At 43.4% G+C, this 12,523-nt stretch overlaps 1 protein-coding gene across 2 annotated transcripts in view; it reads right to left on the bottom strand.

The window, feature by feature from the left end:
• Nucleotides 1-536: 536 nt before the first annotated feature.
• Nucleotides 537-12,523, bottom strand: part of pcp4l1 (Purkinje cell protein 4 like 1) — a 23,710-nt gene continuing 11,723 nt past the window's right edge. For both annotated transcript variants that reach the window (XR_001322250.2, XM_014156465.2), the window contains 2 exons: nt 3,172-3,226; nt 537-2,195 (listed from right to left, as the gene is read on the bottom strand). Coding sequence is in view for 1 of the 2 variants with exons in the window: in XM_014156465.2 (XP_014011940.1) it covers nt 2,056-2,195; nt 3,172-3,226 (195 nt within the window). In the remaining variant the exon portion in view is untranslated. The remainder of the gene's footprint in view (nt 2,196-3,171; nt 3,227-12,523) is intronic.

The raw sequence follows: 12,523 nt of genomic DNA, 5'->3' as shown, positions 1-12,523 counted from the left end.
AGGGAGGGGTGGGGAGGGAGGGAGGGGAGAGGGGGTGGGCGGAATGATATTGCTTGTGCTAGTTTTGTCTTAATCGGCTCTGTCCTTGAAATAGAAAAGAGGTTACATTCCAATAATAATACTATGAATTAGTAGGGAGATTAAAGCGTAAGGAGTACAGCGGTCTGGGCTTTCAGGAGCAGTCCTGTGTGCTACATACGAGGGGAGGGGATGGAAGGTGGGAGTGGGTTTAATCAATGTCCAAACAGGCAGAATGATTAGTTCTGTGCGTAGGAAATATGTGTGTGCGTGTGCATGTGTGTGCGTGTGTTTGTTTGTGCAGACTTTTTCACTGTCAAGTGCAGTAGACATTTTGTCAGTTTTTTTGTGATTGTGTGCTCCGGATTGGGCGTATAATTGCTATTTTTATATATGGGTGCTGTGTGACTGTGTTGTGGGGGAGTTAGTTTGCAACTCTTTTTCCTCTCGCTCCTCATTCCTTTCTCTATCCTCCCACCTCATTATCTCTTTCTGTCTCTCTCTCTCTCTCTCGCTCTCTTTTCCTTCAAGTCTGTCTATCTCTGTCTCATGTCCTTATGTCATCCATCCATCCATCCGTCTCTCTCTCTCTTTCTCTCTCTCTCTCACTTTCTCTCTCTCTCTCTCTCTCTTGAGCTTTTCCTTCAAGTCTGTCTATCTCTGTCTCATGTCCTTATGTCATCCATATATCCCTCTCTCTCTCTTTCTTTCTCTTTCCATCTCTCACACTCTCTCTGCCAGTCTGTCTGTCTGTGTAAACAGGGTTTTTAGATCAGGTCATGTATCGGTGCTGGCACCTGGTCCAGAGATGTTATCAAGTGTTTATTTAAGGACCAGAGGGTCTCAGGTTACAGCAGAAGGAACTCTACACCACTGCTAGGCTGACCCACAAGAATACAACATTCAGCAACAACCAGGTGACCAACACCTTTCCAAAAAGATTTCCCTAAAAGCTCTTCTGCAGGGACAGACTGGCTCAGGCATTTTGAACACACCGGATAGTTATCTATCAGTCGGTTAACTTTATACTCTATTTCCTGGAGGGTTACCTGACCATCTCTTGATTGATATTGATATTGTTTTTGATGACCCAATAAAAGCATCAGTAACTGGTTGTTGGATGGAAAAAGGCTCCTGTATGTACTCTATGGAGTTTCTAATGGTTACGTAGGTACAACTGAGTTTTCTGTCCGTCTGTCGATCGATCTCAGCACGTCCTCTCATGAGGTCAGAGCCACTGAGTCGAGCGATCGGATGTCTGACCTACATCGGAAAAAGAATGAGCTAGTAACTCTGCCTTTCTTATTGAGGGTACCACAAAAACACACACACACACACACACACACACACACACACACACACACACACACACACACAGAGAGAGAGAGATGTTAAATGAATGACAGAGAGTTGGAAATATAGTATGTGTTTTTTTATATGTCATGTGTGGCAGCCAGTTGTGTTTGTTCTGTCAGAGGACTTTGTTCTCTGTTTTCAAGGGAACAGTTTTCCTCTCTCTTGGGGGTTGGGGGGCATGGGGATGTGCGTCTGTGCAGTGGGAGTGGGGGGACGGGGTGCGTTTGGGAGGGAGGATGCAGGGGGATTCATCAGGATATCTGCAAAGGTGGTGGTGACTGGGGTTATTGGTCATGCCAGATTCTAAATTCTGTTTTAACATATTATCTCCTCCCCTCTCCTTTCTTCTCCTCTCCTTTCTTCTCCTCTCTTCCCTTCTCCTCTCCTTCCCTCTCCTCCCTTCCCCACTCTTCTCCTCTCCTCTCTTCCCCTCTCTTCTCCTCTCCTCTCCTTCCCTCTCCTTTCTTGTCCTCTCCTCTCTCCCTCTCTCACAGTGAAGATATCGGTTGGTTAAATGATTTGCGATGACAATTCCTGCTTGCCTCTGTCCTCCCTTCCTCTCCCCCTCTTCCTCAATTTCTCCACCCTCACACTACCCGTCCTCCTCATTCACTATTTTTCTGTTCTGCAGAAAGTTTTTCTTTTTTGTTTTTCTTTTTTTTCTTTCTTCTCCTTCTGTCACTACTTCTTGTTCTTCTTGAAGCGTCTGAACTGGTTCTGGATGGCGAGCGCTGCTTTTTCCGTCTCAGGCGCTTCCAAGTCGATGTCCACTTCCTCTTCCTCCTCCCCAGTCGCTGGGGCCTTGGAGTCAACCGCCTTCTCTGGAGTGGACAAATCAAAAAGGCATTGATTTCAAAAGGGGATAAGTAACAAATACGTGTACACACACTAGCATCGTTCCCACACCCATGTTCATCTTTACCAGGTTTGGCCTGGCCATGAAGGACAGGACAGCGGGTAAGTTTTTGGGTTGACTTAGTGTTTTAGTGTCTCTCCATCGGGCTGCTATAGGTTACAGACCTCGGTTCAAACACTATTTGAAATCTGTCAAATACTTATAAGTGTTTGCTTTAGCTTGCCTGGTGTGGCAGTTGGGAAGGGTGTGGAATTTTATGATTATTCTGTCAGTTCCACTGCGCCAGGCAAGCTCAATATAGCACAGCTAAAGTACTCAACATTATTTGGTCTGGTAGCTTCAGTACTACTTTGACAGAGGTGACAGAGGTGACAGAGGAGAGAGGGAGAGAGAGAGGATGGAATGACTGTTCTAACAGTCCAAAGTGGCTGGAGTGACGATGTACTGTCGAGAGTTCTAGACAAACAAACTCATCAAATATATATTTAGTGTCTTGGAGATGGAGAATACAAACAAAGAATTAACGAGGGGCCAAATATGGAGGTGGAGATTTAGCTTATGCATTCAGCCCCAACAAGTTATCACAGGCTGCTTCCCAAATAACACTATTGTACCTTTTTAGTGCACTACTTTGTCCAGGGCCGATAGGGCACAGGGTGCCATTTGGGACACAGACCCAGTGAATCCAGACCAAATTTGAAACATTGGGCCAAATATGGAGACTTAGTTTATGCATTCACCTGAAAAAAGTAATCCCAAAATTAGGAGAATGTGGCCTACAGCCGGCTAACAATGGCCATAGCAGGCAAAACCTACACTGAAAGGCTAGCATGTCGGTGCTACACTTACAAATGAGAGGGAGACAATGACAGACAAGGAGAAAGAGACAGAGACCAAGTTTATTGAGTATGCAGTCTAAATACACAAACTGTGAGACAGACCTTTGTTGTCCGACGCAGGCGCCTGGCTGCTGTTGGGGTTCCCAGTGGATCTGAGCTGCAGAGAAGAAGAGAAAGAAAGAAGAGAGGTGTCAACTACAACAGAATTCTTCAACTAACACACAATATCACCAGTATCGACTACATAACCAGTATCACAACATAACCAGCATCACTACATAACCAGTATCACGACATAACCAGTATCACTACATAACCAGTATCACAACATAACCAGCATCACTACATAACCAGTATCACGACATAACCAGCATCACTACATAACCAGTATTGACTACATAACCAGTATCACTACATAACCAATATCACTACATAACCAGCATCACTACATAACCAGTATTGACTACATAACCAGTATTGACTACATAACCAGTATCACTACGTAACCAATATCACTACATAACCAGTATCGACTACATAACCAGTATCACAACATAACCAGCATCACTACATAACCAGTATCACGACATAACCAGCATCACTACATAACCAGTATTGACTACATAACCAGTATCACTACATAACCAATATCACTACATAACCAGTATCACTACATAACCAGCATCACTACATAACCAGTATCACGACATAACCAGCATCACTACATAACCAGTATTGACTACATAACCAGTATCACTACATAACCAATATCACTACATAACCAGTATCACTACATAACCAGTATCGACTACATAACCAGTATCGACTACATAACCAGTATCACGACATAACCAGCATCACTACATAACCAGTATTGACTACATAACCAGTATTGACTACATAACCAGTATCACTACATAACCAATATCACTACATAACCAGCATCACTACATAACCAGTATTGACTACATAACCAGTATTGACTACATAACCAATATCACTACATAACCAGTATCACTACATAACCAGTATCACTACATAACCAGTATCACTACATAACCAGTATCACCTACATAACCAGTATCACTACATAACCAATATCATTACATAACCAGTATCGACTAAATAACCAGTATCGACTACATAACCAGTATCACTACATAACCAGTATCAGCAGTAATACCTTTATCAGCAACACAACTAGTGCCAACTACAAGTAACTGCCAAAATAAAGGAAACACCAACATAAAGTGTCTTAATAGGGCATTGGGCCACCATGAGCCTGAACAGATTCAATGCACCTTCACATGGATTCTACAAGTGTCTGGAACTCTATTGGAGGGATGCGACATCCTTCTTCAATGAGAAATTCCATAATTTGGTGTTTTGTTGATGGTGGTGGAAACTTATGTTCCACTCCAAAATCTCCAAAAAGTGTTCATTTGGGTTTAGATCTGGTGACTGAGACACACACACACACACACACACACACACACACACACACACACACACACACACACACACACACACACACACACACACACACACACACAGGAACCTCAAGTGAACTGCACTTTCTTTCAATAAACTTTGTATCCTTCATTTACTCAAGTGTTTCCTTTCTTATGGCAGTTATCTGTACATTACCTATGTAGTTGCCAGTATTAACTGACTGAATACAAGAGACACGTATGAGGACAGACAGTCCTCTTGGAGTGGGTAACAGGAGTGTCTGTGAGAGTGACATCCTCTTGGAGTGGGTAACAGGAGTGTCTGTGAGAGTGATATCCTCTTGGAGTGGGTAACAGGAGTGTCTGTGAGAGTGACATCCTCTTGGAGTGGGTAACAGGAGTGTCTGTGAGAGTGATATCCTCTTGGAGTGGGTAACAGGAGTGTCTGTGAGAGTGACATCCTCTTGGAGTGGGTAACAGGAGTGTCTGTGAGAGTGATATCCTCTTGGAGTGGGTAACAGGAGTGTCTGTGAGAGTGACATCCTCTTGGAGTGGGTAACAGGAGTGTCTGTGAGAGTGACATCCTCTTGGAGTGGGTAACAGGAGTGTCTGTGAGAGTGACATCCTCTTGGAGTGGGTAACAGGAGTGTTTGTGAGAATGACATCCTCTTGGAGTGGGTAACAGGAGTGTTTGTGAGAATGACATCCTCGTGGAGTGGGTAACAGGAGTGTTTGTGAGAGTGACATGCTCTTGGAGTGGGTAACAGGAGTGTCTGTGAGAGTGACATCCTCTTGGAGTGGGTAACATGAGTGTCTGTGAGAGTGACACCCTCTTGGAGTGGGTAACAGGAGTGTCTGTGAGAGTGACATCCTCTTGGAGTGGGTAACAGGAGTGTCTGTGAGAGTGACATCCTCTTGGAGTGGGTAACAGGAGTGTCTGTGAGAGTGACATCCTCTTGGAGTGGTTAACAGGAGTGTCTGTGAGAGTGACATCCTCTTGGAGTGGGTAACAGGAGTGTCTGTGAGAGTGACATCCTCTTGGAGTGGGTAACAGAAGTGTCTGTGAGAGTGACATCCTCTTGGAGTGGGTAACAGGAGTGTTTGTGAGAGTGACATGCTCTTGGAGTGGGTAACAGGAGTGTCTGTGAGAGTGACATCCTCTTGGAGTGGGTAACATGAGTGTCTGTGAGAGTGACACCCTCTTGGAGTGGGTAACAGGAGTGTCTGTGAGAGTGACATCCTCTTGGAGTGGGTAACAGGAGTGTCTGTGAGAGTGACATCCTCTTGGAGTGGGTAACAGGAGTGTCTGTGAGAGTGACATCCCCAGAGACACAACAGGACCAGAGAACATAGATGGTTTAACAGGTCAAGAGAATGTGTTGTTTTTTTCTCTCCTTTTCCCTTTAATCTCTTGTGTGTGTGTGTGTGTGTGTGTGTGTGTGTGTGTGTGTGTGTGTGTGTGTGTGTGTGTGTGTGTGTGTGTGTGTGTGTGTGTGTGTGTGTGTGTGTGTGTGTGTGTGTGTGTTTTATACATGAGGCCCTTTCCCTCAAGCACATTAAAAGACACCAGACCGTCCTGGCTGACCCCTCCCTGTGTGTGACAAGTGACCTAATTTTATGATCTCTCTTTCTCATCTCCCCTCTCTTTCATTTCCCATTTCACTCTCATTATCTCTCTCTTTCCCTCTCTCTCTCATCTCCCGCTATCTCTCTCTCTCATCTCCCTCTCTCTTTCTTTCTTTTTCTGTTTTAAGGTCTCCTTATTAGAAGTACTGTGCTTATGTGCGTATGTCTCGGGCAGGGAGAAAGACAGAGAGAGAGATAAGGTGGAGAGGGTTGATACAGAGAGATAGCGCATCTGCTGTGTGTGTGTGTATTGTGTCCCTGCGTAACCCCAACATCCTCATTACGCCTTGTGATGCAGGCACGAAATGGATCGTGCATAAAACAATCTCCAGCTAAGCGTGAGGTGCAAACATGAGGCCTGCCACTCTGGCCGTAGTGATGAAATAAAATAATAGTTCGTGTGAGACACCTTAGAGATCTTAGAAACTCATGTAAATGACAAAGACTGAGTTTGTGTATCATTGACAGAGAGAGAGATGGAGAGAGAGATGGAGAAAGAGATGGAGGGAGAGAGAGAGAGAGAGAGAGAGAGATGGGGGAGAGAGAGAGAAAGAGGGATGGATGGATGGAGAGAAGGATGGAGAGAGATGGAGAAAGAGATGGGGAGAGAGAGAGAGAGAGAGAGAGAGAGAGAGAGAGAGAGAGAGAGAGAGAGAGAGAGAGAGAGAGAGAGAATGTAAGCGTTGGTTAGAAAGAGAGTACGAGCGGACATACAGAGGCTTTCAGACGGCATTAAATCGGCCTTTCACTGAAAAAGCACAGCTCTCATCAAAAACATCACTGCTCTATTCCTGTACTCGCATCTCACTGACTCTCCCAATCACTGTCAGCGCTGCGGCGGAGGAGAAAGGGAAGGAGGGAGGGAAGGGAGGAAGGGTGGCGGTAATAGCAAGTGTGAAAGAGACACAGGATGCTTAGCTGAAGAGTGAAAAGCACCCTTGGCTTTGGAACGCATATCTGCAACAATGCCATAATGTTATATCATCTGTCTGTCTGTGCTATAGGTCTTAAGCTGACAGCCATTATCTAGTATGAATATAAATGATGTTGAAATAGATACTGGTATAGATTTGGACCAGTATTACTGCATATGACAATCTGGTCTGTTAGTGTCACTAAGCTATAGCTTTATGTTCAATATCCTCCATCTATTATCTATCGTTCTCTTCTTCGTTGTCATTCCCCCCTTCTTCCCTCACTGACTGACAAACACACACACACACATACACACTGCCTGGAGGCAATGGTTGTCTCTCTATGCTGTGTTGTTCCTCTCACACTCTCAGAGGAGACAAAAACTGACGCACAAAGCAGGGAGAGGAGAGGGGCTTGAGTGAGAAAGAGAGGAGGGAGAGAGAAGAAAAGCAGGCATCTGGGTTTCAGAGAGGTGGGATTGAATGACGAGCTGAGAGACAGAGAGAGAGAGAGAGAGAGAGAGAGAGAAAGAGAGCGCACAGGGAGAGGGAGAGCACAGGGATGGGAATGGAGAAAAAGAGAGTAAGGTTGAAGAGTGAAAATAGAGAACTCACACGATAAACACATTCCCACTGTGGATAGACCTCCGCTTTACCTCTTCTCCTCCCACTCCTCCTCTTAACCCCCCCCCCACTCTCTCTCTCTTACACACACACACACCCTCTCTCTGCTACATTCTCATCTTTACATGGATGGCTGGATAACACTCAAGTGAGGATGGCACACTCTCTCCCTCCCCGCTTGTCAAGGATTTCTTACTTATTTGTAGCTGCTAACGCCGTAACCCATGAATATATAGACATGAAGCAAAGAGAGAGAAAGCCAAAAAGAGGAGAGGGAAAGGTGAAACGAGGGAGGGAGAGAGGGGTGCGAGACAGATTGCCTGGGAGCTGCTGTAGGTGTTGGAGAGAGAGAAAACGAGAGACAGAGAGAGTGAGAGGGAGAGAGAGAATGGAGGAAGGAGGGAGGGAGACAGCAGGTGAATGACAACGGAAGATTCCTACTTATCGAGACAGACAGTTGGGAAAAAGGAGTCGAGGGATAGACAGACATAGCTTAATATACACACGGCCAACATGCGTTAGCCGGACAAGCTTTCTATTCTAGGAATATACCATGTCTTTTCATCAAGGTTTCATCAGTTTTCTACTGTATGTTATAAAGCCTTTTCTCTTTCAGTCCCTTACTTCTCACTGTTCGACACTGACACTGTGTCTGCATCCAAAATAGCACCCTATTCACTCTTTAGTGCGCTACTTTTGATCAGGGGACTAGTGCACTTAATAGGGAATATGGTTCCATTTAGGATGCACCCTGGTTGCCACTTCATACTGTAAAGATGTTTTTATTTTCAAAAACGTACTCCTCAGTGAAATCACTGATGGCATTCTGTGTTCAGTTATCTGTTTGTATGGCCAAGCGTCCCAGCTCTATACTGTCTGTATTCATCATTCTGTGCAAAAATCCGGTAACGTTCCCAAAATGAAAACCGAAAATAATAATCCTAAAAACCCTGGATGCAAGATTAGCAGAATCCAGAGGGAATAAGCAGGATTTCAACAACAAAAAAATGGGGGTAAAGTTACCAGAATTTTGCAACCCTACCTACACCCTGTGTTTAGCTGTGTTAGTATGGCCATTTGGCCCAGCTCTATACTGAATTCATAATCCAGCCGGCTGTTCGTGGGGATGTAAACTGTATTCCACCAGCTGTCTGTCTGTCACTCTTCCAGACTGCATACTGGACTGCTGTATGTTATCCTCACTGCTCCCAACTGCACTTAGCCAGATGGACACACACGAGCACAAGCACGCAAAAACTTGTATCCACCAAGCTGTTTTCTCACTGCTGAAAATGTCATTCTGAGGGACTCCAGTCCTCGCTTTTATTTTCCATCCTGAACCACTCTGACCGTCTCTATATGAACCACTGACAACTTGGATGGAAAATTACTGAGGATAATAGCGGACAATATTGCCATTCCTATTTGCCATATCTTCACATCAAAATCAGATCAAATCAAATTGTATTGGTCACATGGTTGTTTTCCTAGCTCCAACAGTGCAGTAGCATCTAACAATTCACAACAATCCACACAAATCCAAAAGTAAAAGAATGGAATTAAGAAATATATAAATATTAGGATGAGCAATGTCAAGTGGCACTGATTAAAATACAGTGGAATTTAATACAGTATATACATATGAGATGAGTAAAGCAGTACGTAAACATTATTAAAGTGACTAGTGTTCCGTTATTAAAGTGGCCAGTGTTCCATGTCTATGTAAATAGGACAGCAGCCTCTAAGGTTCAGGGTTGAGTAACCAGGTGGTAGCCGGCGAGTGATGGCTGTTTAACAGTCTGATGACCTTCAGATAGAAGCTGTTTTTTAGTCTCTCTGTCCCAGGTTTGATGCACCTGTTCTGACATCACCTTCTGGATGATAACGGGGTGAACAGGCCGTCGCTCGAGTGGTTGATGTCCTTGATGATCTTTTTGGCCTTCCTGTGACATCGGGTGCTGTAGGTGTCCTGGAGGGCAGGCAGTGTGCCCCCAGTGATGCGTTGGGTGGACCACACCACCCTCTGGAGTGCCCTGCGGTTGTGGGCAGTGCAGTTGCCGTACCAGGTGGTGATACAGCCTGACAGGATGCTCTCAATTGTGCATCTGTAAAGGTTTGTGAGGGTCTTAGGGGCCAAGACGAATTTCTTCAGCCTCCTGAGGTTGAAGAGGCGCTGTTGCGCCTTCTTCACCACACTGTTTGTGTGGCTGGACCATTTCAGATTGTCAGTGATGTGTACGGCGAGGAACTTGAAGCTTTCCGCCATCTCCACTATGGTCCCGTCGATGTGGATTAGAGGTCGACCGATTAATCGGCATGGCCGATTCATTTGGGCCGAATACAAGCTTTCATAACAATCGTAATCAGCCTTTTTGGATCCCGATTATGGCCGATTACATTGCAATCCACGAGGAGACTGCATGGCAGGCTGACCACCTGTTACGCAAGTGCAGCATCAAAAGGACCTTGTGGCTGCAAGGAGCCAAGGTAAGTTGCTAGCTAGCATTAAACTTATCTTATAAAAAAACTATCAATCTTCACATTATCACTAGTTAACTACACATGGTTGATGATATTACTAGGTTTAAAAGCTTGTTCTGCGTTGCATATAATCAATGCGGTGCCCGTTAATTTATCATTGAATCACAGCCTACTTCAACTTGATGAATTAACAAAAGCTCATTCGCGAAAAAAGCACAATCGTTGCAATAATGTACCTAAACATAAACACCAATGCCTTTCTTAAAATCAATACACAAGTATATTTTTTTTAAACCTGCATATGTAGTTAAAAGAAATTCATGTTAGCAGGCAATATTAACTAGGAAATTGTGTCACTTCTCTTGCGTTCAGTGCAAGCAGAGTCAGGGTATGTGCAGCAGTTTGGGCCGCCTGGCTCATTGCGAACTGTTGAAAGGCCATTTATTCCTAACAAATACCGTAATTAATTTGCCAGAATTTTACATAATTATGACATACCATTGAAGGTTGTGCAGTGTAACAGTAATATTTAGACTTAAGGATGCCACCCGTTCGATAAAATACGGAACCGTTTCGTATTTCACTGAAAGAATAAATGTTTTGTTTTCGAAATGATAGTTTCCGGATTTGACGATATTAATGACCAAAGGCTCATATTTCCGTGTGTTTATTATATTATAAATAAGTACATGATTTGATATTTGATAGACCAGTCTGACTGAGCGGTGGTAGGCAGCAGCAGGCTTGTAAGCGTTCATTCAAACAGCAGCTCTTAGCAATGCTGGGATGCACAGCGCTGTTTATGACTTCAAGCATATCAACTCCCGAGATTAGGCTAGCAATACTAAAGTGCCTATTAGAACATCCAATAGTCAAAGGTATATGAAATACTGTCACGTCCTGGCCAGTATAAGGTTAATTGTTTTTGTAGTTTGGTCAGGACGTGGCAGAGGGTATTTGTTTTATGTGGTTCGGGGTGGTGTGTTTGTATTCTATGGTTAGTCTGGTGTGTGTGTTTCTATGTTTGGTTAATTGGGGTTGGGACTCTCAGTTGAAGGCAGGTGTTGTCTATCTGCCTTTGATTGAGAGTCCCATATATTAGGGTGTGTGTGTGATTTGTGGGTGATTGTTCTGTGTTGAGCCTATGCTTTGCAGACTGTCAGTTTATCGTTCGTTTTCTTGTTTGTTATTTTTGTATTCGTGTTGATTTAATTAAATGTTCAAAATGAACAACTGCACACCTGCTGCGTATTGGTCTACCTTTTCTGATGACGATTTCGCATTATCGTCAGAAGACGAAGATACTTGTGACAAATACAAATGCTATAGAGAGAAATAGTCCTATAATAATTACAACCTAAAACTTGTTACCTGGGAATATTGAAGACTTATGTTAAAAGGAACCACCAGCTTTCATATGTTATCATGTTCTGAGCAAGGCACTTAAACGTTTTACAGCTTTTTACATGGCACATATTGCACTTTTACTTTCTTCTCCAACACTCTGTTTTTGCATTATTTAAACCAAATTGAAAATGTTTCATTATTTATTTGAGACTAAATAGATTTTATTTATGTATTATATTAAGTTAAAATAAAAGTGTTTATTGTTCATTCAGTATTGTTGTAATTGTAATTTACTACAAATATATATATATAAAAATCGGCCGATTAATCGGCACCGGCTTTTTTGGGCCTCCAATAATCGGTATCGGCGTTAAAAAAAGAATAATCGGTCGACCTCTAATGTGGATAGGAGCGTCTTCAATCTAAGCCTACTGGAAAGTGTGTGCCCTCAGGCCTGGAGGGAAGCAAAAGTAATTCCGCTACCTAAGAATAGTAAAGCCCCCTTTACTGGCTCAAATAGCCGACCAATCAGCCTGTTACCAACCCTTAGTAGACTTTTGGGAAAAATTGTGTTTGAGCAGATACAATGATATTTTACTGTAAACAAATTGACAACAACTTTCAGCAGGCTTATAGGAAAGGACATTCAACAAGCACAGCACTTACACAAATGAATGATGATAGGCTGAGAGAAATTGATGATAAAAAGATAGTGGGAGCTATTTTGTTAGACTTCAGGGCTAGTCTGATGATGGAAAAACGTATAGGTAGTTTCAGAATGGGTGGCAAGGAATAAGTTAGTCCTGTATATTTCAAAAACTAAAAGCATTGTATTTGGGACAAATCATTAATTAAACCATAAACCTCAACTAAATCTTGTAATAAATAATGTGGAAATTGAGCAAGTTGAGGTGACTAAACTGCTTGGAGTAACCCTGGATTGTAAACTGTCATGGTCAAAACATGTTGATACAACAGTAGCTAAGATGGAGAGAAGTCTGTCCATAATAA

The sequence above is a fragment of the Salmo salar genome, chromosome ssa18 (assembly GCF_905237065.1).
Source record: "Salmo salar chromosome ssa18, Ssal_v3.1, whole genome shotgun sequence".
Classification (NCBI taxonomy): Eukaryota; Metazoa; Chordata; class Actinopteri; order Salmoniformes; family Salmonidae; genus Salmo; species Salmo salar.
Note: the sequence above shows the minus strand (reverse complement) of the source record. Positions and strands in the feature narration are given on the sequence as shown.